Genomic DNA, 24,899 nt, shown 5'->3' with positions numbered 1-24,899 from the left:
CAAGCCAACAGCATATCCACCTTAGGATGGGGCAAAGTATAATTTTCATTACTCAGAATCCCGAGTGAGGCAAGCTATCGCTGTAAATTCTTCGGACTGGCATGAGACAAGTTATCACTGTAACTCATGTGGAGTGGTTCATGAAACTAGGAATTGCGCCTTCGGATTTTTCGTTACGGAATTTTTGTGCGGTGTGCGCAGATGCTGAACAAGCGCGGCATGTGCCAGGGAATCCTCTACCTGTCATCGGCGTTCAGCTTCTGGTCCGTGTGGCTCACTGTGACCTTCACCGCGGAGCGCTGCTTCGCCGTCCAGTGCCCCCTTTGGAGGCTTCAGCTCAGTACAAGATGCCGTGCCCGGATCACAGTCGGCGTGACGGCGGCCGCCTCTTTGTTGCTCAATGCCTACCTGCTCCTGCTCACTGATGTGATCGTCGAAGAAGATGGCACCTCGGCCTGCCATCACAGACCGGAGTTCGAACAGTGAGTGGCGCGCGACTCGTCTAGATGAGAGAGCCAAGACCGGCACTCGCAAAAAAGAAATGCCACTTGCAAGAGTTGTTTGTGAAGTGTCATCAGCATAAGTCGTATTGTCTTTCTAGTGCACGATATGTATGAAAACATGGACGATACACTAATGCCTTTACTCGTTACTAAATCATATCGTTTCACATGTTGAAACTGAGTCCCAGTTCCTGGTGCGCGAAAGAATGTTCCAGATAGGTGCAGGTGTGTGCAAGAGGCTTCTGGAGGACAGTGGCTATTTCACGGGGGCTTAGTTCCGTGCATTTGTTGTCACACGAAATGAAATGTAAGAAGTTCTAATATTTGGTATGGCATTCGTAATTGCTCGTGGTCCTATGGGGAACGCTGTTCCGTTTCATTGGGGGAAATATAATTTTAGAAATAGTCCACTTATAGCCAGAACTTCAGTGGGAACAACAGTGTAGCACATCGCATCAAGGGTGAAAATAAAGAGCGAAAACAAGGACGCGCTTGCTAAAAACCAGCGAGAAAACATTTCGCGCATCGCGTGAGGGCTGATGCGTTGCAAATACACACTGCGGCACGCCACATTGAGCTGATAGGCTAGGAAATAAAATATGCAGCTACCGCAGTCTAGCATACGCGACTCTACAGTTGCAATTTCGTTCGCTGTGACGGTTGCCTGGAAAGCGATTCCATGCAAACAGCACGCGGTTGGAAAGGGTTTTAAAGTCCGAAACCACGACCCTGTTTCTCCTAAGGACAAATATATGTGCTGTAAGTCGATGCGGCAGCTAGTGAACAGCAAGGCTTGCGTTTCGCAATGACCTAAAATTAAATTCGGTGTTTTTATGGGCCGATACCGCACGCTGATTATTAGGAGCGGTGTTCCCCCGGCAACACCGGCCACGTGTGGGTGTTCCCCCTGCATATATTGCATGGTACACAAGCATTTTGGCTGTCCGACTCACCTGAATTTTACCTCCGATAGCGGGATAGAACTTGCCGCCTTGAGCTCTCCAGCGCAATTCCGCAGCTACTGAGCTACCGTAGCGAATGTAATGGCCTCAGTTGTACCATGTCCAGGAAGGTTGCTGTCCGGTCTTAAATGCCAAAGATGTCACAAATGAGAAGTCTTTAATATTGACAACTAACCTGAGCTATAGTTGGTTTGATTCTACTAATAGTGCTGACTGCATCAGAATGGGTGCGTGGTGGCCGAGTTTAACTATAGGTTCGTTCCCTTGCGTTGTTAAGAACGGCCAGCTGCAGTGCAAGTTTGCCACCCAGTTACGACTATGGCGCCAACATTACGGGAGCATCGCCACCAACCTCTATCCACAGCGTGACTAAATCGACTTTGTGTCGGGGAACAATACGCGCATCCTCCACTCTCCGTCGCTTCAGCTACGATGCGTTCGATGAAGCAGGCTTTGTGCTGAAACCGCCGCCAACCTCTAGCCTCATCGCCGTTGTGACGGAATGAGTTCGGCAGGGCAACTATTGTTACCATGCTCCCCAACGCGGACCTGATCTGCTACGGGTGCGCTAGTTGCCGCGGGAACGCCGTTTTGCGCTTCTTCCCACGCACTGACCAAGACGCAAGACAACGCGCTACCCGGAACGGCTCCGAGTTCTATGAAATTCGTGTGGTGTCGGTTTCGGGCCGTAAACACGCGTGTGTGTGTGCATGTGCATGTGTGTGTGTAAACCGTCCTGCGGAGAAGCGGCTAGTTTGCGATGACTGAACGAACGTTCGCATCACCTTGTATCGCGGGAGGACCGAGTGTTTAAAAACTGCTGTTGTGCGGATGCTCGACACACTTTTCTTAAGCAGTCATGTTGGACTGAGACTCTCTCTCAAGCAGTCGTGTTAGACTGATTTACCTTCTCAAACAGTCATGTTAGACTAATATAAATACTGTAAATAAACCCATATTTCTCGTTCTCGATGAGAAGCAGTCCTTCCCTTCATCAACGCCCTCAGCGTGGATAAGTTGGACGACGGCATGGGCCAGCTACCTTCGAATTCATGCCGGACTCCAATCTTGACAACGGATCACGAGCGATGGGATTGAGCCCCAATCCTGACAGCGTTTAGAAAGAAGTTCCCGAGCTAAAGCTTCTTGTTAAACAGTCTTGTACGCAACAAGCGCACACGTTCTCTAGAAACTCAAAAGTAGCGGACGCTTGCAGGATGAAGAGTTAAGCATGAAAATTCCATAATAATATACAATCTTACAACGCTAACATGAGGCTCTGAATCTTGGAGTCGATTCTTGAAGCTTATGCGGAACTTTTAGCAGCTGTTATGTCACGCTTCTTTCTTCAATATCCCCAGAAACTTCGTGGGCGTCTTACAGAGATCATATTTTAAATACGTAATTATTTCTATGCCGACTCAACGAGGAAACCTGTCCATCCATCCGTCACGTAAGATGAATCGCTATAAAGAAATTAATGTATAAATTTAAGTAAACTTCAAAAGGAAAAACGCTCGCAGTGGTGTATTTTAACCTATGACCCCATGTTCACCGGCCCAGTGTCTTATCCACTGGGCTTACCACCTTTGTTTTAAGGCGTAACCCTTTAGTGGCTCATGAGTGTCGGTGCACTGTCCGTGGTGGACGCAGGAAAGCGGTGATCAATCACAGCAGGTGTCAGCTGTCCCAGCGCTTGATGAATGACCCTAGTGAACAATGGGTGATCATCGTTATAAATAAAAAAAGAAAAAAAGAAAAACAAAAAAGATGAAAAGAAATAAAAGAAATAAAAAAATACAGCCGAGTCAGTCGGATGTCTCTGAAGAGCGCGCGCACTGCACTTGCATCCTATGTTCGTGGCCACAGCGGCATCCATTCGCAAAACAGTTCAGACAACAGCAATACAGGCAGTCATAGACAGGCTTTCGCCTATGGCAGTTCAGCTCAGGAAAGTGCCCGTATATTTTTTTTGTATTTATTTCCAGGTTGGCAGCAAGTCTAAATAGGTTTTTGTGATCGCATATTATACTCGTTTTATATGAGTTAAAGCCTACAACATTCACGCGACATATCCACACTTGCAGAGATGAATAGATCTTAACCAAATGAATGTGCTTTACCGGGGGTGCAGAACTCGTCAAAGGAGAACAGTTTCTATGAAGGCTCTGTTGAAAGATCTGGTCATGGTGAAATAAAAGCCATCTCTAGTACCACGTGTAGAGCAAATAGGAGTATTGTAGACACAATGAAATTTCCTATTCAGCGAAAAATTAATGCCAACCATGCCACATCCCCAATGCGTTTCAGTGGACGCGGGATGCACCTTCCTTCGGGCGTTCCTGCACCGATCGAAACGGCACCGATTTCTGAGGCCTCATGCGCTTTACGTTGCACAACACAAAAAGCAGTCAACTAGTTGATAAGGAGCAATGAGGTGTTATATGGGTGTCATCATGGTTGATAATGGCTCGACGGGGAAGGATAAAATACCAAAGACGGATAACAGCTCATAAGGCTCGGATCAATTTTGATAAGACTAATAAGCACCGCTAAGGCTTTACAGGGGTTGGATCAAGGTCGATAAGATTGATAAGGACAGATAAGAATTGACAAGGGTCGTATCGCGTCCGATAAAGTTGATAAGGACAGATAAGGATCGAATAATTTCGGTAAAGTTGGTATTAATCGAAAATGGTTTCTAATTCTCAGATCAAGTCCGATAAGGTTGATAACGACCGATAAGGGTTGGACGGATTGCGATGAGATTAATAACGACGGATAAGGGTTTATACTGGTCGGATCAAGTTTTATAACATTCATAATCAAACCAGGATGCATGGAGGTGAGCAAACGGCACAATGCTTACACATACTTAGACAAGTCCCAGAGTAGTTTCTGCGTGAATTTTTCTGTTTAAACTTCCCGTGAAATACAAAATTCATGACAACTCATGCAGAAGATTCTACGCATCCAGTAGTTTTAAGAATGTGTGCAATATCCGTCGTAGAATAACCAACGCCACTGAAGGAGCAATCATAATATTTTGCAGGAGCTCTTTGGGTGCTACTTCTAAGATCTTGGTGCTCTAAATTAGGTTACCTAGTGGTTCCTAGACTCTTTAAAAATCTCAAGGCAATCTCTGTGTCCTTATTTTTACTTTTACTGCTATAACCACTTGCGCTAGAGGATGCACCACCACATCAACATTATATTTTGTGCAAGTGTAAGCATTCACCCATAGTTCTGAACGAACTTGAAGTGTTTCTTTGGAAAACTAGCCAAAAAATGAAGCTTTATGCCTCGCTCGACGCTTTCTTTCTTTTTCAAGCATAACGCAGTAGTCCTAACGAGAATCATTAAATTACATCACATAAGCGAAATAAATAAATACGCTTTCATCACATCGTTGTACAGATTCTTAAAGATTTTTTACAGCTCCATACAAAGAAGCTCCCCGCCCAAGCACTCTGTACAAATGGTTAACCAGCGAAGCTGAAACCTGCGGCCCCACTGTTTATCACGGGGTTAATCCCCCCGGTTCATTAAACGAAGGCTTGGCAGGCGGCCGGATCCTCGGTACGCAGTTGCTGCTTGCACTCGGCTGCACGAGCCAATTCTTGCGCATGGGCTGCAGCATCCGCATGACCTAGACAGGCTCATTCCCGGTTCTGCTCGCGGTGTTGCTGATCGAAAGCTGCCCGCTCCTCAGGAGTACGTATGACGCATGGCCTATCCATTTGGGAGACGGGGACAAATCGTTGCGCGTTATGTCACTGCTGACGTCGAGAGCAGCCAATCGCGCGTCTTTCTCTTTTTTTCGCGCATGCGCATGGGTTGCGCCGGAGGAGTTTTCGGCGTACAGGTGACAGATGGATGGGCCAATCGGCTAGCCATATACAGCTTCGCTGTAAAAAGACATAGCCAGTGGTATTCAGGAAGAAAAGACGGTGAATTCTAGGTAGTTGTTTAGAGCTTCTCAGCATTAGTGGCCTTGTGTATTGAATCGCAAATCTAACAAATGTTTGTAAAACAAGGCGGCCTATGCTTTAAAATTCTTCTTGCTAATGAAACCGAGCAGTTAGGGCTTATGAGCAGCAATATGAGCTTGGGTAGCATTTCAAATTCGATGTAGTAGTAGCCTGAAGTAATTTTAATGGCTGCGTAGAACAACCAGTAGAAAAATTTACGACAGTACTCACCGCACTATGACCAGCGATGGCAATGTGAAAAGCAATTGAGCATTGTAACAACAGATTATATTCATCAAGTAACGTTCATTTAACAAGCGCAGTGGTAATCATGAGACTGACGTTGCTCCGTTATTGTGTGACTTTGCTATGACACTAACTGGTAAATATCGCCCATGAGCATGGCGGTATACTGTTGACGCAGTGACGATGGAATTACGTAGGAATGATATTCATCGAACAATGAAGGCATAAAACGAGACCGCGTGACAACAATAAAATGCCGTTAATAATATACGACGATGGCATAACGACGACACAGCGACGACGAAAACATGATGACAATGAGATAACGGCTGCATGTCGACGATGGTATGAGAACATTATGTCTGCGTGACGACAACGCAATGACGACGATGACATGAGAATGGTGGCATAATCCCCGATTAAATGATGAACGCCTAATTACGATAGCATGATTAACAAGTAATGACATTGGTGGGCCGACGAAGGTAGTATGACTACGACGACATAACGACAATGGGACGACGATACTGAAGTGATGACAATGCAGAAAAGACAGCGTAACGGCCATGGAGTGACAACAACAATATGACGGCAGCGGCTTGACGAGAGTTAGATGTCGAAGTTACAGCGATGATGAAATGACCGCGACAGCATCCAGATGGCGGCATTACAACTAATACGTGACCACAACGATATGATGATGATGCTATTACAACAATGGCATGAGAATGACAGGAGGACAATCAAAGAACGACGAGTGTTTGATGATAATGACTTGATGATGACTGCATCAAGAAACCTGTATAATGACGAAGGTATAACGTGAGTTGGACAACGAAGGTTGACGATCATGGCACGAACACAATGCAATTATGACGACGGTCTACAGATGCAGGCGTGATAGCGACTGTCTGACGATGATGGCATAAAAGGCCCTATAAACCTGATTGAAAGACGACAGCTGGAACGACTGTATGAGAATGGGATTAAGTTACTGAAGTGATGACAATGAGAAAAAGACATTGCAACGTCGACGACTGTAAGACGACGATGGCGTGATGACGAAGGCATGACGGGAGTCCGGAATGACGGGAGCTGGAATGACGAAGATGCAACTACAACCACGGCATCACAACCCTGAACACCTGCCTCAAGCTATCCGACAACTTCGACGACTGGGTATGAGCGGGACTGACATTTGCAGCATGGCGAGGGTACGATAACGAAGCTTGAATGACAACAATTGAATGACCGCGAAAGCATCTCTATAGCGGTGTGAAAACAAATGCACGACTACTGTATATCGAAGCAGACATCACGACCAAGGCATGATGAGTGTCGGATGACAAAGTTAGAATGAGGGCAATGCAACGATCGCGGAGGTATCAAGACCACGATGCCATACCTGGTGAGCCAAGGTATTAGGCAACTTGGGTCACTCATTCGGGAAAAAAGACGTGACGACGACGGCATGACAAGAATCGAATATCAGAATGCTAAAATGATGATAATGAAACGGAAACTACTGAACGTGCGAAACGGCACGAACTATCTATGAAAGATACACGGACAAGCGCTGACTATCAACTGTTAACTTGTAGGTAGAGACTGCCGGTGTATCTTTCATGCGTAGTTCGCGCCGTTTTCGCGCGGTCAGTACTTTCACTATGGAATACCAACGTGCCCAACGTACCATCCTTTCACAGGACAATAAAACGACTCCAACATATCATGACCAGGGACACATACTTATTGGCCCAAGCAAGTAGACAGCGTCGGAATCTGAATCGAGGTAAGGGTAGATATGCTCAAAACGGCTGTAGAAAGCAAAGAATGCCATTCGCATTAAAAGGCGGCCTACTAGACAGAATGAGCCTTTTCCCATGTAAATGATCGAACTGTAAATGCAGTTTGGCGAAGAGTCGGTATTCCCACGGCGCTTTTGTAATACATAGAGTCCAATAGACACTTGCAGGTGTCAGACCGAACTCTGACAAAAGGCATTTTACATATATTTGAGGTGTCAATACAGTTAAAATACCCTGGTTGTTACTGGACTGTGTTTTCAACACAAAATATATTGAGAAATTTGAAAAAGGAAGACATTCTTTGGGACTCACATTTTCCTTAACAAACCGCTTGATTGCCTACAACATTACATTATGTGCGCCACGTCACATCATGTTCTTTTCAATTGAACATGACGCGAATGCACTGAATGCGTGAAACTTGCACGTGCTAATCATCATATGGAAAACAATGTCAACAATGAAAAACCCTGCGCGATAGTTTTCAATGTAAGCGAATAGCCTGAAATTATTGAATGAGCGAGCGAACAAACAAAGAATGAACGACGTTTTCGTTGCTGAGTCCCAATACCGATCATCGACCACGCCTAACCACAAGAACAGGTGAAAGAAGTAAATAAAGCTATTCGATTTAGAGAATATTGTATTTTACACTTGTATTTTACACTCACACTTGTATTTTTATATTTTTGTGAGCATGAGTATATTACTGTGTTTGCGCTCTCTAAAGCTTAGCCTAGACAAACATTTATTGAACATCGCTTTACTTATCTTGTGAATGCATGTATTGAAATTTATATTGTCTACTCCTGTACTGCTTTACTTATCTTGTGAAAGCCTGTATTGATGTTTATATTGTTTACTCCTGTTGAAACACTTACTTTGTGTCCCCCCTTACCCAATGCCCTTAAATGGGCCTGTAAGGTATTTTAAATAAATGAATAAATAAATAAATAAAGATGCCTATGGTTGATTTGAATGTAAAAAAATGCCCGAAATTGAAACGAAGCAAGCGTTCACTTGGTTGCCCTTTCTGCATGTGCTAAGTTATTCGAAAAAGAAGCCAACCGATAAAAATTAATGATATTAGAGGAGGCTAGGCGGCGAGGCTGCTTATATCACACTGACGGCAAAATTTCAGCATGTAGATTCACTCAGATATCAGAACCGCATTTGTGCAGTCTTTACTGTGCGTATTGCTTTCTCTGTTGTAACAAGCGAAGTCCGTCCGACCAGGTGCAATATAGATATTTCTTTTTTTTTGCCCGCTATTACAGGATCCTGCACTACACCAACATCATGGACACAGTGGTCACACTCATAGTGCCCTTCATTCTGATTGTTATCATGAACTTCATGATCGGCCGTGCTCTGTACCTATTCAACGCACGTCGAAGGCTTCAGCGGGTCAACAGCGTACAAATGAACTCCGGAGACCATGGTAAGCCTTGATCATGTCTAGATCAGACAGACAGACAGACAGACAGACAGACAGACAGACAGACAGACAGACAGACAGACAGACAGACAGACAGACAGACAGACAGACAGACAGACAGACAGACAGACAGACAGACAGACAGACAGACAGACAGACAGACAGACAGACAGACAGACAGACAGACAGACAGACAGACAGACAGACAGACAGACAGACAGACAGACAGACAGACAGACAGACAGACAGACAGACAGACAGACAGACAGACAGACAGACAGACAGACAGACAGACAGACAGACAGACAGACAGACAGACAGACAGACAGACAGACAGACAGACAGACAGACAGACAGACAGACAGACAGACAGACAGACAGACAGACAGACAGACAGACAGACAGACAGACAGACAGACAGACAGACAGACAGACAGACAGACAGACAGACAGACAGACAGACAGACAGACAGACAGACAGACAGACAGACAGACAGACAGACAGACAGACAGACAGACAGACAGACAGACAGACAGACAGACAGACAGACAGACAGACAGACAGACAGACAGACAGACAGACAGACAGACAGACAGACAGACAGACAGACAGACAGACAGACAGACAGACAGACAGACAGACAGACAGACAGACAGACAGACAGACAGACAGACAGACAGACAGACAGACAGACAGACAGACAGACAGACAGACAGACAGACAGACAGACAGACAGACAGACAGACAGACAGACAGACAGACAGACAGACAGACAGACAGACAGACAGACAGACAGACAGACAGACAGACAGACAGACAGACAGACAGACAGACAGACAGACAGACAGACAGACAGACAGACAGACAGACAGACAGACAGACAGACAGACAGACAGACAGACAGACAGACAGACAGACAGACAGACAGACAGACAGACAGACAGACAGACAGACAGACAGACAGACAGACAGACAGACAGACAGACAGACAGACAGACAGACAGACAGACAGACAGACAGACAGACAGACAGACAGACAGACAGACAGACAGACAGACAGACAGACAGACAGACAGACAGACAGACAGACAGACAGACAGACAGACAGACAGACAGACAGACAGACAGACAGACAGACAGACAGACAGATAGATAGATAGATAGATAGATAGATAGATAGATAGATAGATAGATAGATAGATAGATAGATAGATAGATAGATAGATAGATAGATAGATAGATAGGGAGGCAGGCAGGCAGCCAGGCAGGCAAGGAGGAAATCAAAAGAGAGTTGAGATAGGTAGGCTGCACGGGGTAGAAAATAATCTGAAGAAAAAGTAAGAAAAACGAAGATGAATACAGAAACGTAACTCAGTCAACAAATATCTGAGGCGACAGGCATCACTTTGTACACAAACCTGACAGCACTATATACAGGGTGTTCTTATTTGTCTGCACCAAATTTTGTAAAAGTTGCCTATGACAGGTAGCACAATTATAACCCTTTATCTAAATTAGTCGATGAGGCAGCCATTACTTCTACTAGAAATCAAAATGTTCTGGTGAATATTTACGTAATTACGCCAAATAACTTTTAATTAATTACTTTGCGCCACATATGTCGATCTACCAATTATTGCCGCTGCGTTCGCGCGGTGTATCATCCACTTGGAACGAATTCTCTTCCGAGATAATTTTCAAAGGGTCCAACGAGATGCATTGGCGTTCCAGTCACCTTTTTGAGAAACCCCTGTTTCATGCATTGGAGCCCAAAAGTAACTGGAACAGGAATGCATTTCAACAGACACTTTGAAAATTAATACCTCGGAACTGGTGCTGTCCGCAGAAGTGGTTCCAAGTGGATTCGCCGTGCGAACTCAGCGGATATAATTCGTAGATTCATATGTGGGGTAAATAAGATAATTCAATATTGAATTAGCATAATTACATTATTATTCAATTCAACATCTTGATATCTCGTAAAAGTGATGGCCGCCTCATCGCGAAAATTATATCAAGGGTTAGAATTGTGCTAGCTGCCATAGGCAATATTTAAAAAATTTGGTGCAGATAAACAAAAACACCCTGTATACGTCTCAGGTATCAAACTAGAACGTAAGCTGTCTGTAATTCAGACGCCTATCTTGGCCCCTATCCCAATTTCTTATTCACTGGTCGTCGCTCGGCTATAGCGCGTTACACAGCTGTTGCCACTGGGTACTGTACAGTCGGCAGATACAATGGAGGTGGGCTATTTTGTCACAGCCGCTGTTGCCAAAAGTATGAGTGTCGGCCGTTCTAGAAAGCAAACAAAGCCCAACCGAAGTCCAAGCCACAGACAATATACGGGATCACCCTTAAAGGGATACGGACACAAAATCTGAAAATTTTACTGAAATGCTGAAAATGAGTCCCAGTGTGCGAGTATAGCGAGGACAAGTGGCCACTTAGCTCATTTTTCAGCGGATGGATTTATTTTTGGCGTTTTTGTGAGCGCGCGCAACGCCGCCCGGCCCACACGAGTCGGAAGGCGTGACTGCACGACACCCTCGTCAGATAGCCAGCCGGCCTGCCGCGGTCATTCGAGGCGCGCCGCCGCCGTCATCGCGAGCATGGATACGGGTTCTGGCGCCTCTACCAGCGATGAGTACATCTCTGAAGACGAGGACCGTTCAAGCTTGGCAAAAAATATACTCGCTTACGGTTACGAGCCTTCCGCGTCAAGCGACGAAGAGGAGCAGGCGGCCGTAGACGTGCCGGTCAGGCAGCCCGGGCCAGCAACATGGTAAGCCTTTTTTTCTAGTAAAATTAACGTGCAGCGGCAGCAGTTTGGAAAGTAATGTTATGTAGGATGTAAAACGCCTAGTTTCGTGACCTACGCCCAGGCAGAATGGCAGCTATTACGGCTGAATCGTAGAGCATCGTAGCTCGTCGCTTTGTGCTTACCTACGCGGTGGGCTTTCGACCGCTACGCAGTTCGTTTTTGCGCGACGAGGCACAGCATGTGTGGAATTTTCCAGCTGTTTCATAGCCCTGCGTTTACGGCTACTGTCACATTCACGCCATTAGAAGCCATTTACTGGTTGAACTCGTTGAGATGTGTGGCTGCGCTAGGGACCCGTCGACCAGATCACTTAGCTACACCGATTCTGTGGCCATAGAGAAAGGAAACATTTTGGCTGTAACATTTACTAGGGAAATGCTGCGCGAACAATCAAGTCATGAAATCCGAGGCTTGATCATCCAGAGACCTATGAAAACCCGTCATTTTTTGCCTCAAGTTGAAAAGCAACGGCTGAAAAAGCAATGTAGATAAATGTGCTGTGCATTTTAAATTACTAAACACGCATGTTATTGTCTGGCGTTCATTCACTCGCGGTTTTGTATATTTTATAAATTAAAACGGCGCTCATATGCTTTCATTCGATATTAGACACAGCGAAAGTATACACAACAAGACTATTTTGTTTTGTGACAATAACATGCACCCACAGGGTGAACAATTTCTGTCGCAACCCGAGAATATCTGTTCTTGCACAGCAATTGAAAGGGTAATTTTTCTTCTTTGAACAGGTGCTCCTGCGGTCACCGCTGCGGAGACATCCCTACAGAAAAAGAGAGGGTCTGTTGTACAGAGCAGCAAAAGTTGGCAAACACAGCTGAAACTTACGAATGCATCACGAAGCACCCGCTTTTTCAATTGTATTGCCCGAATAGGCCCATACTCGACCTGGAATACCTCAAGTTGAAGCATTACTGCCTATACCACCTTGGACAGCGCACCTTGAATGAGTAAGTACAATAAGAAATCAGTAATCAGGACAGAAAAAATCCTGAAGCCCTGTTACCTCTGCATATATTTAGTGCTATTGGTGCATAGCATGAACGAGACAGAGGGAATGAATCGAGGGCTCGTTTTATTTGTTAGATGAATCCAAACAAACAGTGCATGGAATGTAATAGAAAAACACGAAGTTAATTTTTTAATCTATATTGTTGTGTGTGTGCTTCTTTTTTTGCAGCCAATACCGATACACTGCCTACCGACAGTTTGTTTGGTGGGTGTACAGACGACTTGGTCAAGGTAACCGGGTCGTTTTGCCAAGCTGTGCTGTCCACAGAATCAGGAAAGAGTTCACTACGCCAGCAGGGCATTACACTGGCTACCTGGACGCATGATGGCAGTTTCTCTTGAATAAACACCCAGAGTTTTCTTCTCAATATGACGTGTCTTGTGCAGTGAACTACTGGAGTCTGTAACACGAGACAGGGAAATATGTGGTTACACAAGAAGCTTCAGTTCCAGATGCAACATGAAAGGAAAGTAGCCTTACGTTAGTAAAATATTAAAGCGCCTTGTATGTGCTGCCAGGAGAGCTTCTTTGCCAGCCCGTTCAAAGTTGCTTGAAAGTGGAGGGGGCACGTTCACACTTGTACGCGCCAATGCCTCCCTGTAGGAGCTCGCATTCTGGCACAGGTACATAGCACACTTCAGCAAGTCTTTCACATAGCCTGGAACAAAGCATAGTAAATGGTAATGTGTGTGCAAAAAACACGCAAACCGAGTACCGTATGTGCAAGATTCTTTCACTGGTGCGACAACGGCAGCCTTTTATGCCTTCGGGTATTTCACGAGCCACCTCTTTGTCCCATTGTCAGTGGTTGCTTGCTGCCTCGCACTATTTTCATTATAGTGAAGTGCGGCAAGGCGTGTTCTTAAAGAAAACAGGACCATATCCGTTTACATCACAACAGTCCACCGAAACAGCTTAGGCACAAATTATGTTTTACCTTGCTACCATGCTGGAATACCCAAAATGGGTATTTTTCGGTGCGAACTGAGTGTTGGTGCTGTGAAAGCATTCAACAGAAAATGTTTGTGCGCTCGTGGATAGTCGAGGAATGTCTTTGAGCAAAGCCTTTTTAGGATGATGGCTTTCAGTTTTTGGTGCGCTGGTGATCCTAAAGGAATGCATTGGAAATAATGCAAAAATACTGAAAAAACTAAATTTCAAAGTCACGTACCTTCTTCCAGCCACTTCTTCTTAGGCAACGGCTCATGCTCGCACCTCGGATAAAGGCTCTCATCATGTACGTGAATGTCAATGACATGACGGACAAGGGAGCACCACAAAGCAAGAATTACCTCAGGTTGCGCCCGGCTTGAGAGAACGCACCAATACAGGTGGTTGATGACAGCAGGAATCCATAAAGTCAGCTCCTGAAACTTCTGAAACAGCATAGAGAACATTAAGGGCCGAAGCCTATAAGCAGACGCTCAGCACGAAGGACTAACGCTCGTAACTGACCCTCAGGCACCAACCAGAATAGGAAACAGCGTAACCAACGACACGACACCAGATCTCACATTTACGAAGAATGTAGCAGTTTCTCAATGGACAAACATGCAGGAAAGCCACTACACCGTCGTCACAACGGTACAAGCAGGCCCAAGGGAAAAGAGGGGGAGAGAACTGAAGCTAGTAGAATGGGACTCTTTCCGAAAAATCCGACAAGATGATGCGGAAGACACTATAACGGACATTGAGAAATGGGCAGAGAAACTGTAAGAAAACATTAAACAAGCTACGAAAACTGTTCCAGAGGAGGCAGGTATAGAGGAGATGGATAGCAGATTATTGCACATGTGGGAAGCGAAAGGTAGCATGCTGAAAAGATGGAAAAAGCAAAAACATAATCGGAAATTAAGGAAGAGAATTGTGGAATTAAACAAGGAAATCGAGATATATGCAAATAGGTTAACCCAACAGAAGTGGGAAGCTAGGTGCGACTTGATGGAAAGGCAGATAGGAATGTCCAAGACCTGCAACGTTCTCCGATGCCTCTTGGACCCCGGAAGTACAAAAACCATACAAAGACACAACCTACAGAAGGTTATACACAGCTACAACGGTTCAGAAGAATATTCCAAAACATGTACGTTGGAGATGCGGATAGAGAACTACTTCCGGATTACTTAGGTAACGAGAATCCTGATCTTGATACCCCTATTACGGAGGCAGAAGTCGGATATTAACTTACCAGGCTCAACTCGAAATCTGCACCAGGACCTGATTGGATAAGCAACAAAACACTCAGGAACCTCGACGATGTATCCATCCGAGCTCTCACGGCCTACATGAATAACTGCTGGGAGCAAGGCAGCATTCCAAGTCAATGGAAATCAGCCCAAATCATTTTTATACCGAAGCCTGGAAAGAAACCACAACTGACGAACTTAAGGCCCATATCACTGACATCCTGCGTCGGTAAACTCATGGAACATGTGGTTCTCACACGTCTCACGAGATACATGGATGATGGAGGACTTTACCCACATACCATGGTTGCATTTCGACCAAAGTTATCGACGCAGGATATTATGCTCAAACTAGAACATCAGATCATAGATGCGGGTGAGAAAAGTCTAGACACTAAGACAATACTAGGTCTCGATCTAACTAAGGCCTTTGACACCGTCACGCACAAGGCCATACTACAAAATCTCCGAAAGCTGCATGTAGGACGTAAAACATACGCGTACATCAAAGACTTCTTGACAGATCGTACCGCAAAGATTTCAATTGGAGAATCCAAATCGGACGCTCTCAAGCTAGGTAATAGGGGTACCCCGCAGGGTTCAGTCCTATCTCCCTTTCTTTTCAACGTGGCAATGATCGGTCTTCCTGCGAGACTCGAAAAGATAGAAGGACTCGGACACAGCCTCTACGCTGACGACATCACCCTTTGGGTGGCGGGTGGAAGCGATGGGCATGTGGAAGAGATCCTTGAAACAGCAGTAAACACGGTGGAAGACTACATCAAAGACAAGGGACTGAGATGCTCCTGGCAAAAATCAGAACTTCTGCTCTATAGGCCCACATGCCGGGGTCGAAAAAGCATTAGGGAAATAGCGGGCATTGCGGTCACAGTAGAAGGCATCACGATACCGATAGTGGAGAGCCTGAGAATACTGGGACTCCACATATCCGAAAACGGCCATAACGGAGAAACCATTAGAATACTTGACAATAGTGTTCAACAAACAATCAGACTAATAAAGCGGATATCCAACAGGCACTATGGCATGAAAGAGCACAATCTCATCCGATTAGAAACATTCGTAATCAGTCGTATTGTATGTGTGGTTCCTTACCTCAAGCTCTGGTTCCTTACTACTCTACGGAGAAAGCCAAGATAGACTGCATTATTAGAAGGGCGTATAAGCAAGCCTTGGGACTTCCGGCAAATACGTCAAACGAGAAATTCTTGGCGCTCGGCGTGCACAACACATTATACGAACTTATTGAGGCCCAGAGAGTAGCGCAGTATGAAAGGCTTACACAGAGTTTGACGGGGAGACACATCTTAGATGACATCGGAATAACCTGCGAAGCACAGCACGGAGTGCGGAGAGACATCCCAAGGAAAATAAGGGAACACCTATCAATACCCCCAATCCCCAGAAACATGCACCCGGAGTTTCACCAAGATCGAAGAAACGCACGAGCTAGAGCTCTCCACAAAAGATGCCGTAGTGCCAGGGACGTGGTCTATGTGGACGCGGAGGAGTACGCAAATGGACAGAGTATGTCGATAGTTGCTTCGAGTCTAGAGGGTGACTGCAGAGTTAGTGGGACGGTAAAAACATGGAAGGCAGAGGTGGCGGAGGAAGCGGCCTTAGCACTGGCAATAGCCTCCACGGAAGCTAACATCGTAGTAAGCGACTGCAAGACAGCTATCAAGAACTATGCAAAAGGAAGAATCTCGCCGGAAGCACTGAGAATTTTAAACAACTTTCATGAAGATCGCGACATTCACATTATATGGGCACCCGCACACTCCTCCCTTCCCGGGAACGAAATAGCGCACAACCTGGCTCGAGAACTGACAGGCCGAGCAGGTGACAAGCAACAAATACTGGAACTGAGAGAGACCGGATGACCAGCCTTAACGAGATCACCAAACACTATAAATTGAGAAGGGCCGATTTCCCCCCGGCACACTCTTCGTTAAATAGACGGCAAGCGACGGCATGGCGCCTCTTACAAACAGATACATATCCGAACCCGGTGGCCTACCACCGCTACTACCCGGACCTTTACACGGATAAATGTAGATTCTGTGAAGAAAGGGTGGACCTACAACATATGGTTCAGGCTTGTCCTCGTACACCCATACAGAATAAAATAATTAAGACCAGAGAGCAGTGGGAGACCGCGTTGCTCACGGAAGACCAACTCAAGGCAATCCAGCAGGCCGAAGATGCCACCAGGGCCCAAGGGCTCGAGGCCGTCATTTAGGTAAAGGCCTAGGTCTCAAATCTGCTGTGCACAAATAAAGTTTATTCCTCCTCCTTCGCTGCTGCTGTCAGCTTCTTTTGAGCACTGTACAAAAATAGAGATAACCAGATGCATCATGACTACAAATTTGAGAGCCCAGATATTTTACTTGTACTTGTGCTTCTAAAAAAATTTAATAAAGCAGAACCCACTCTTCGCAACGTGCCAGCAATCAAAGCTGTGCTCTATGCAGGTCCCCTTTGATGTAACTGCCTTTATCTGAGAATGACGGTCAGTCACAAGAGTTGAAATCTCCAGGCCATTAGCCTCGCATATTTGCAGTGTCCTCTTGAGTCCTTCAAGCTCCATATGGCTGCTTCTCTTGGTTTCATTTGACTGCAAAATAACCATAATTAAACCAAGCACATGTGCATGTAGTCATGAATGCTTGCAGGATCCTTGGAAGCAACAGTGGTCTTATTGACAGCGCTGTTGTTTCTCAAAGGTTGTGTACAACCAACTAGCGTACCCATTACCTCCTAAGCAAGCTTGCAGATTTTCCTATAGCACTCTCTCATGCAACAATAATAACTACCTGGAGAGTTTCCCATGGGCAACACCTTGTTCTGCTCTATATCCAGAATAGAGTATGTGCCATACTTGGCAGAATGTCCAGGGGAATCTGCCCTATCATCCCCAGCAACCTGGAGTGGACGCCAATGGCTTCATTAAAAAGGGCATTTTGGTGGTGTGTCCAGACCTTGAAGTAGTGAACGTGTACGGCTCATGAATCTGTATACATACACCGTAAGGTTGGTTGCATCACTTAACCAATTTGATGAGCCTACGCAAGCTTGGTGACTGCAGGAATGACGAATGCATTTTGAACTCTGAAGTCTGTTTTGTCACTGCTGCCGGCAACACCCACACTCCTTAGTGCGCTAAGAAACTTCTAAGCTTTGTAGCCTGAAAAAAATACTGCCGCAGAAAGAAGCAAGCTACCAGCTGCCTTCCAATTATTTATTGGCTGTGTTGCCCATGTAGAGACATGATGGTTTATGCATATGCGTGTCACCTGCAATAATATGCGTTTCACAGTTTTGTCAATGGCTCTGCATGGATGTGAACACAGAGGGCAGAGCGAGAGCAGTTCATCCAGACTAGGCTCGAAAACAATGAACTTCCTCTCTTCATACAGAGGCGCGGCTGTGTTATCAGTACTGTCTGAAAAAGAAAAAGATCTGTTTGAGCATTGCACGATATTATGTGATGGTCTAATACATAGTCATCCAAACTGACATCAGAGAGGACATAGGAAGGATCATATTGATTTCGGTTTTCATTTTCATCCGTTTCGTCTTCGGATGCATCCGTCCATTCTGGCAATGGTGTCGAAGACCGTGGTGGCATAAAGGAGCTAGTTGAAATACTACGTGGGTCCCCGTGGATGTTAACCTGTGTTGCTAGAAAAAAATAGAATAAGCGAAAATATAACTTAGCAGCAACAGTAGAACTGCTCCAATATGCTATTTTCAACAAAACGCCAGGAACAACACGGATACAGAAAAAAACAGACGCGGAGGTGCACTCGTCTGTGTCCAGGTTGTTCCTAGTGCGGCGGAAAACGACATACCTGCACCATCTGGCTCAATGTGTCAAAAGAACTTTAGGTGCGTTGATTAGTAATGACAGTGCAACGATTTTATGCTGGTAGCTGTGATGTATATATGCTATGCATAGCGAGGCTAGTTACAAAAGAGCAGTCACGAAAGGATGCACATTGGTTCCTCTGATACACCTACCCCAGTCTCTACAGATTAATGATGTCTGAACAGCTGCATCAGCCTGAAGCGGCTTTTCTGTAATTTGTCTTTCATTGGAGGCATGAGGTTCTGCTGCAAATTGCTGGAGAAGTGCTGCAGAGCATTTCGCCTGATGTGCCTCACACTCACTGTTCTGCCTGCTATTTGTACATGCCTCTGCACTGCGTTCACAGGAAACTGAAAAATATAGAAACAGTTGACAAAACTATTTAATGAACACACACCAAAGCATAAAACTTTATCAACATGACCTGAAGATTTTTACATGCACTTTTGTTTTCTTCCCTCTACACCCACGCAAAGAAAATCGCTCTTTTTAAAGATAAAACGCTGCATTTACCAATATGAAATACGTTTGTTATTCGTGAATTATGAAGTGTATCTGCTTGGGTGACATCTTCAAACGGAACATGATCAATTGGAGGTGTATGCATTTCATAAGCATCACACTGTGGTCCTTGGATGTGAACTGCTTCTGTATGGCAGGCTTTTTCTGTGGTAGGTTGTTCGTGCAATATTTGATCAATGATCTGCAATATAGGAATATGAGAGTGCAGATGAGAACGGGGCACAAAACACGTAGGTAGAATGTACAGGTGACGCAACTGTGTATTCACTCATGCACGCACAGTAATTTATGCCGTCGTCGTGAGCAACTACACAAGAAGGCTGCAAGTGAAGGAAAACGGTACCAACCTCTTGTCGCCTCCTCTTTTCAAACGCGCCGCTGATCCTTCCTGCCTTGCGTTTTCGTGAGAAGACCGAGGGTACAGCGTCAGGCTTTAGGCGTTGCCTTTTGAGTGGCATGCCGAGGCTTTTCAGCACAGCCGGGCTTGTCGCATAATCATCGTCGACGAAGTGGTCCGCGCAAATTAAGTCATTTTTTAGAGGTTTTCAGGCTGGGCGTGATGGCTGACAGGCACGTATCCAAAGTTTACGCACCTTCTCGTCTCTGGGAAACGTGTGTGATGGCGAGTCACGACCGACGATGCTGTTATAACAGCCGTGGGCACAGCAGTGTCTGGGCAGTTCCTTCCACCGCGACGAATGCGTCGATACCAATCGACGACCGTGGGAACACACGTGTAAGACGCACTACATGCGTGGCGCGCCGACGGGGATAACGTCCAGACGGACCACGTGCGAAGATCGCCGATAGCGGTGAACAAACGCGGCAAATGACGGACACTCCGGAAAGACTGCGACGGCTTTGGCTGGCCTTGGCGGCGCGCGCGCGCGGCCAAGGCCAGCCAAAGCCGTCGCAGTCGAGGGTGTCATGACGTTAAATTTCAGCTTCTGCCGGCGGCCGCTTGGAGGCAAGGCGCAACAGAAAATTACAAAAAAAATTATGTTTCTCGTTCTTTTTTTCTTTCAAAGCAGCTTGTTGTAATCGCCATTTTCAAGAGTTCAACTTTTGTTCTCACGCATAAGATTCTCACCCAAAGCCTGGTTCTCACCCACCAACTTTTGTGTCCGTATCCCTTTAAGTAGTACAAGTAGAACACTGACCTTTTAATGAGGGAGCAGCGAACATCGGTGATTGTTCGTAAAAGTATTTCAGCACAAGAAGTTCCATGCAAGATGACTTGTCACCAATTGCAGTTGAGCCGCTGTGTCCGTTCCCCTGAGGGCAGTCGAAGCGCATATCCCGAAACCGTGGCCAGAACGGGCTGCTTCATCACTGGTTAATCTCCCTGCCTTTCTAGGCATGCTTTTTTCTGCCTCGTCGTTGAGAACATTTCCAAATAACACAGTGTCTAGCTGTCTCTGACAGAGTACATGCATCTTGCCATATCATGTGATGACGTTATCATCACAACAATACCATGTACCTGGTCTACTCGATGCTGCGACTGCCCTATCTCCGATACGTGTTGTTCATAAGACCCGCCGTGAATTGAATTTTGAAGTCTTCGGAGGGCTGCCCTCAATTATCCCGCACACATAAAATAAGCCAAGAATTATCCGGCTCAAGAAGGTCTCCTGAAGAATAAATACGAGGATTACCCTATTTCCCATAACAGGCAAAACGGAATGAAATAAACCCTACCTTCAACTTGGTCATTGCTATTGCATCTGTATTTAATTTTTTTTATTCAGTTCGTGGCCATTATTCTGCTCTCAAACGGGTATAAACGCACCAAATAAGCTACCCAGGTAAGAAAATACAGCTCGCATACTAGTCAGTCATGGCGTCCTGGCTGTTAGTCAGTAGTGGAGGATGAAAAAAGTTTAGCTTACACTATACACTTCAGTGCACGTAATTCGGCAGGTTCGAACTTCGTAAAAGATTTGCGAAAGTTTCCGAGATACGAGTTCCACAGAAACCGACAAGTAAGACGAAGTTCCAAAAAAAAAAGTAATCTTTGCCTATAACATTAAAGAAAGAGAGAATCAAAACGTCACGAAAGGCACATAATATGGATTCTTGGCAAAGAAAGCTGCAATGAGGAAGTAGATTTTGTTCTGGCTGGGGGATCAAATCTAGCCCTATGCGGCTTGGCTCAAGATATGCATGCAGGCACAAAGCTAAAGCCCATTACGCAGATGAGTGCAATCTTTGGAGCAGGCCAATCTAATATTCTTCTGCAACGCTTTTTTTCTGGTTGTTTTGTCTCTTTTCTTTGGAACGTGTCGCCGCTTCCACGCGTAAAGCCTCCCTTTCTTAGAAAGCATACATGATAAAGCCCAGAACTTCGTGCGTAGAGTGCCGAAACACGTAGGCGTTCAGCGTTCACTGAGTGCATTTGCTGAGGACGAATTCGCATCCTTCGTATGTTCAACATGAGCGCGTCACCGCCGTTTTCAGGCTTCGGTGTAGTTGCCCTCAAGCTTCTAGCTGCTTGCTCAAGCTTTATTTTGCGCCAGGAAGTTTTAGCAATAAGAATCCCGGATTTTACGCGCCAGATCAGCGGTTTTAGAATAAGGCGCATCCTGGTAGAGGGCTGCGTAATAATTTTGACGAACTGACGTACTTTAACGTTCTTTGAACAGCTACTCTGCATTTGCCCCCCCCCCCCTCCTCCCCTCTCCATACAAAACGCAAACAAAACGAGCAAAGAAACTTCTCCTCCGTAGTACCTAGGCAAAGTCCCGTATTCAAAGAGCGAAATACGCAAAATTTTCTTACTCGCTCCCGCTCTTACTCGCGCCTGCGCACAAACGTCGGCCGCCTCCGGAAATGCAACGCCCCGCTGTACTTACTTGGAATTGCGAAGTCGCGTCCGGAACTGCATAATCAAAGAGGCCCACTGTTGAAACTCCGAGAACCAGCTTTCGCGCCTGTTTAGTGTGACGACTGGATGAGCGCTGCGCAAAGCATGACAGGGTTTCCATGGAATTCGCGAGCGTAGGAGCGGCGAGTTAATTCTGACCACTGCGATTTGCCAGTTTACAGAACATAGCTTACGGGAACACCAATACATTCTAGAAAAAAAAAATCTACGCAGAATCTCCTCTGGGAGCTGCCTAAATGATGCGTAAGCATTTAGTAATAAGGACTTGGTGTTTCGGGGTCGTACGCTGGTGTGGTTTGCATAGTTCTAAGAACGACCGCGAGAGAACCGTGAAACGTAGAAGCGTGGTTGAAACACCGAACTGTGAAGTGAGACCGGCACGAGACGACGTAGGAGGAGCGAATAGAAGCAATATTCTCTCGTGTTGCGTGTCGCTGTAGTTCCACGCTCTGCGCAGAGTTGTTGAGTTGTTTGCGACTTAATCTGTATTCACGCTGATATTCAGCTTTCCTGTGTTTCCGTTCTCCTTCGCTAAGCGGCCGTGGTCCTCTTCGTGCAATTACGGAAAATGCGACAGCGCTGCGGCGACGCGAACTGCTGCTGAAGGCGGCGCAACGTGAACTAATGAGGCAAGCAAGCTGCTGCAGGTGGCGGTGCCAGGTGTGCTGATGACGTTCCGATCGTTATAAGTTTGCGCCTTATCCATCCGCGTCGAACCATTATGAACCGTGACCAACTGTGCTTCAGCGATGGCTACGTTTGACGCGGCGGCGCGGGCCATATTTTGAAAGCGATCTGCGATGCCGACAGAGTGTGCCGACTGCTCATGCTGATAGCTTTGCGCGCTGTGTCCTCTTCGCTCACTTAACGTTCAAGAGAGACGCGTGGGCCCGTATCTTGAAAGTGATCAACTAAACGAGCTGAGTGTGGCCTGTGTTGAGAGCGCCGTGAACGCTTGGGGAGCCTTGCTTTGGGGAAGCTTTCCCCCAATGCAACCTGAATCGAAGTCAAAGTCCAAAGCTAACAACCACGCAAGGAACCGAAGAAATGCTGAGCGACCCGATGCTGTGCATATGTGATTTCGTTGCTCGTTAGAGTTGTATTTTTTTCAACGTTGAAGTTGAATGAAGACACATTTACATAAGTTGCATAGCCTTCATTTTAGATAATGTGCACACATAGCTGTTCGTTACAGGCACACACTCACCCTTTCACGGACGACCCTATACTTGCCTTGTGGTCACTGCGGTAGACGGTCGGAGGCTCTGCCATCATAACGTGACACAGCCTGCTTGCAAACGTGAGATCAATGCAGGAACACGGTTGCATCGCGGGTCTCTGCAGCGTCTTCAGGTTCAGCGAGCAGCGCTCTAGCATAAAACTCTCGATCCATTGACCGTGAATTAGGAAGGAACAGCGCCAACTAAGACGATCACAAGTGGGGAGAACGACACTTGTGATCGTCTTGGTTGGCGCTGTTCCTTTCGAATTCAAGTATGCACCATTTAGCCTAAACGAATGTTATCCTGAACCATTTACCGCGCTCTTTCTCCACATAGATGTTCAAGTCACCGCACACGAGGATCGGCGTATTATGTGGCTTTAACATCTTCATCGTTTCGGCCAGGAACGTTCTCGCGTCAAAACGAGACGTGCTCGGTCTGATGTGCACGCTGACGATCACAAGTCATGTAGGCATCTCGACTGCACAACTGTCTCCCACATGGCTTCTGCATGCCGTTGCCGATACGAGGGATCAGCCTTACGGGCATGATCACTCTTGCGCTTACGTTCGCGCATGGCAGCATCTTCTGCCTTGCACTGCACCAGCGGCCTACCCATGGTGACGGCCTGGAGTGCATTGCGTGACGCGCGCAGTACAATGCAGATATATACGGTTCGCCTGAGTAGCGTGGCGTCAATCTTCTTTAAGATAGGGGCTTTGATTTTTTTAGATCATAAGACAAGCGCGTGTTCACGCGCACTTGCTGTCTCCTACAAGCAGGGAAGCTCAATCAATCGCGACAGGGTTCGACAGCGGCGGTTTCATGGCTAGGAGATGCACCTTGCGGTTCCAGTGCACTTTGGGCGCATGCGCTACTCTTGCTGAGCTCGTCGTTTCACGCCATTATCAGGCACTGACAGGCCGGCCAGTCTACGTTGGCGTAGTAATGCGAACGTAAACAATGGTGTTTTACGCAGATGTCTAAGTTGGCTTTCCTGCAGTACGTTTTCGGCGCTCACGCACGAACCAGAGAAACATAGAAAGCTTCGCTTTAAAAAATTCACCGACGATTGCGATATTCCCTAATGCGAAGTTCGAGGGCAGCTCTATAACGTTTTCATTTCGCGATAAATTGGCTAGCGTGGACAACCTGTCTTGCGCGGTACGTTCCATAAGGAGCGAAGTGCGGCGCGACTGCCTCACTACAAGGGAGATTGCAAGGGGCAGCGCGTGGCTGACGCGTGACCTTGATTCAAAGCAGCCGCCGCAGACAGACTCCGCTCATGCAGCCCTTTGGTGAACAGACGACGCGTAAAGTGCCTTGATGCTCTCGACCCTGCAAGCGGAACGGAGGAGAGTGAGCGCATGGATGCACCTGTGGCGTACTACTGTCGAAATGTGATA

The 24,899-nt window shown here is 46.3% G+C and overlaps 2 protein-coding genes and 1 pseudogene across 2 annotated transcripts in view; 2 read left to right on the top strand and 1 right to left on the bottom strand.

Annotated features, from left to right (window-relative positions):
- LOC142563558 (uncharacterized) overlaps positions 1 to 24,899 on the top strand; it is a 142,484-nt gene that overhangs the window by 112,276 nt on the left and 5,309 nt on the right. Inside the window, exons 4-5 of the mRNA XM_075674140.1 lie at positions 202 to 482; positions 8,768 to 8,931. Of these exons, the coding sequence (XP_075530255.1) occupies positions 202 to 482; positions 8,768 to 8,931 (445 nt within the window). The remainder of the gene's footprint in view (positions 1 to 201; positions 483 to 8,767; positions 8,932 to 24,899) is intronic.
- Positions 11,494 to 13,132, top strand: LOC142563559 (P2X purinoceptor 7-like). Its single transcript, XM_075674141.1, has 3 exons — positions 11,494 to 11,714; positions 12,503 to 12,721; positions 12,952 to 13,132. Exons 1-3 carry the CDS (start codon positions 11,542 to 11,544, stop codon positions 13,106 to 13,108), a joined length of 549 nt encoding a protein of 182 aa, XP_075530256.1. The 5' UTR covers positions 11,494 to 11,541; the 3' UTR covers positions 13,109 to 13,132.
- Positions 13,260 to 24,112, bottom strand: LOC142564396 (uncharacterized; annotated as a pseudogene).

This window comes from Dermacentor variabilis, chromosome 11, assembly GCF_050947875.1.
Source record: "Dermacentor variabilis isolate Ectoservices chromosome 11, ASM5094787v1, whole genome shotgun sequence".
Lineage (NCBI taxonomy): Eukaryota > Metazoa > Arthropoda > Arachnida > Ixodida > Ixodidae > Dermacentor > Dermacentor variabilis.
This window is presented reverse-complemented; position numbering and strand designations above follow the sequence as displayed.

What these genes read in the sequence shown, in the direction of transcription:
- LOC142563559 (XM_075674141.1), top strand. Translation starts at nt 11,542, where the DNA reads ATGGATACGGGTTCTGGCGCCTCTACCAGCGATGAGTACATCTCTGAA. An exon ending in CAGCCCGGGCCAGCAACATG is followed by an intron (nt 11,715 to 12,502) that starts GTAAGCCTTTTT and finishes TTCTTTGAACAG; the next exon opens with GTGCTCCTGCGGTCACCGCT. An exon ending in GGACAGCGCACCTTGAATGA is followed by an intron (nt 12,722 to 12,951) that starts GTAAGTACAATA and finishes CTTTTTTTGCAG; the next exon opens with CCAATACCGATACACTGCCT.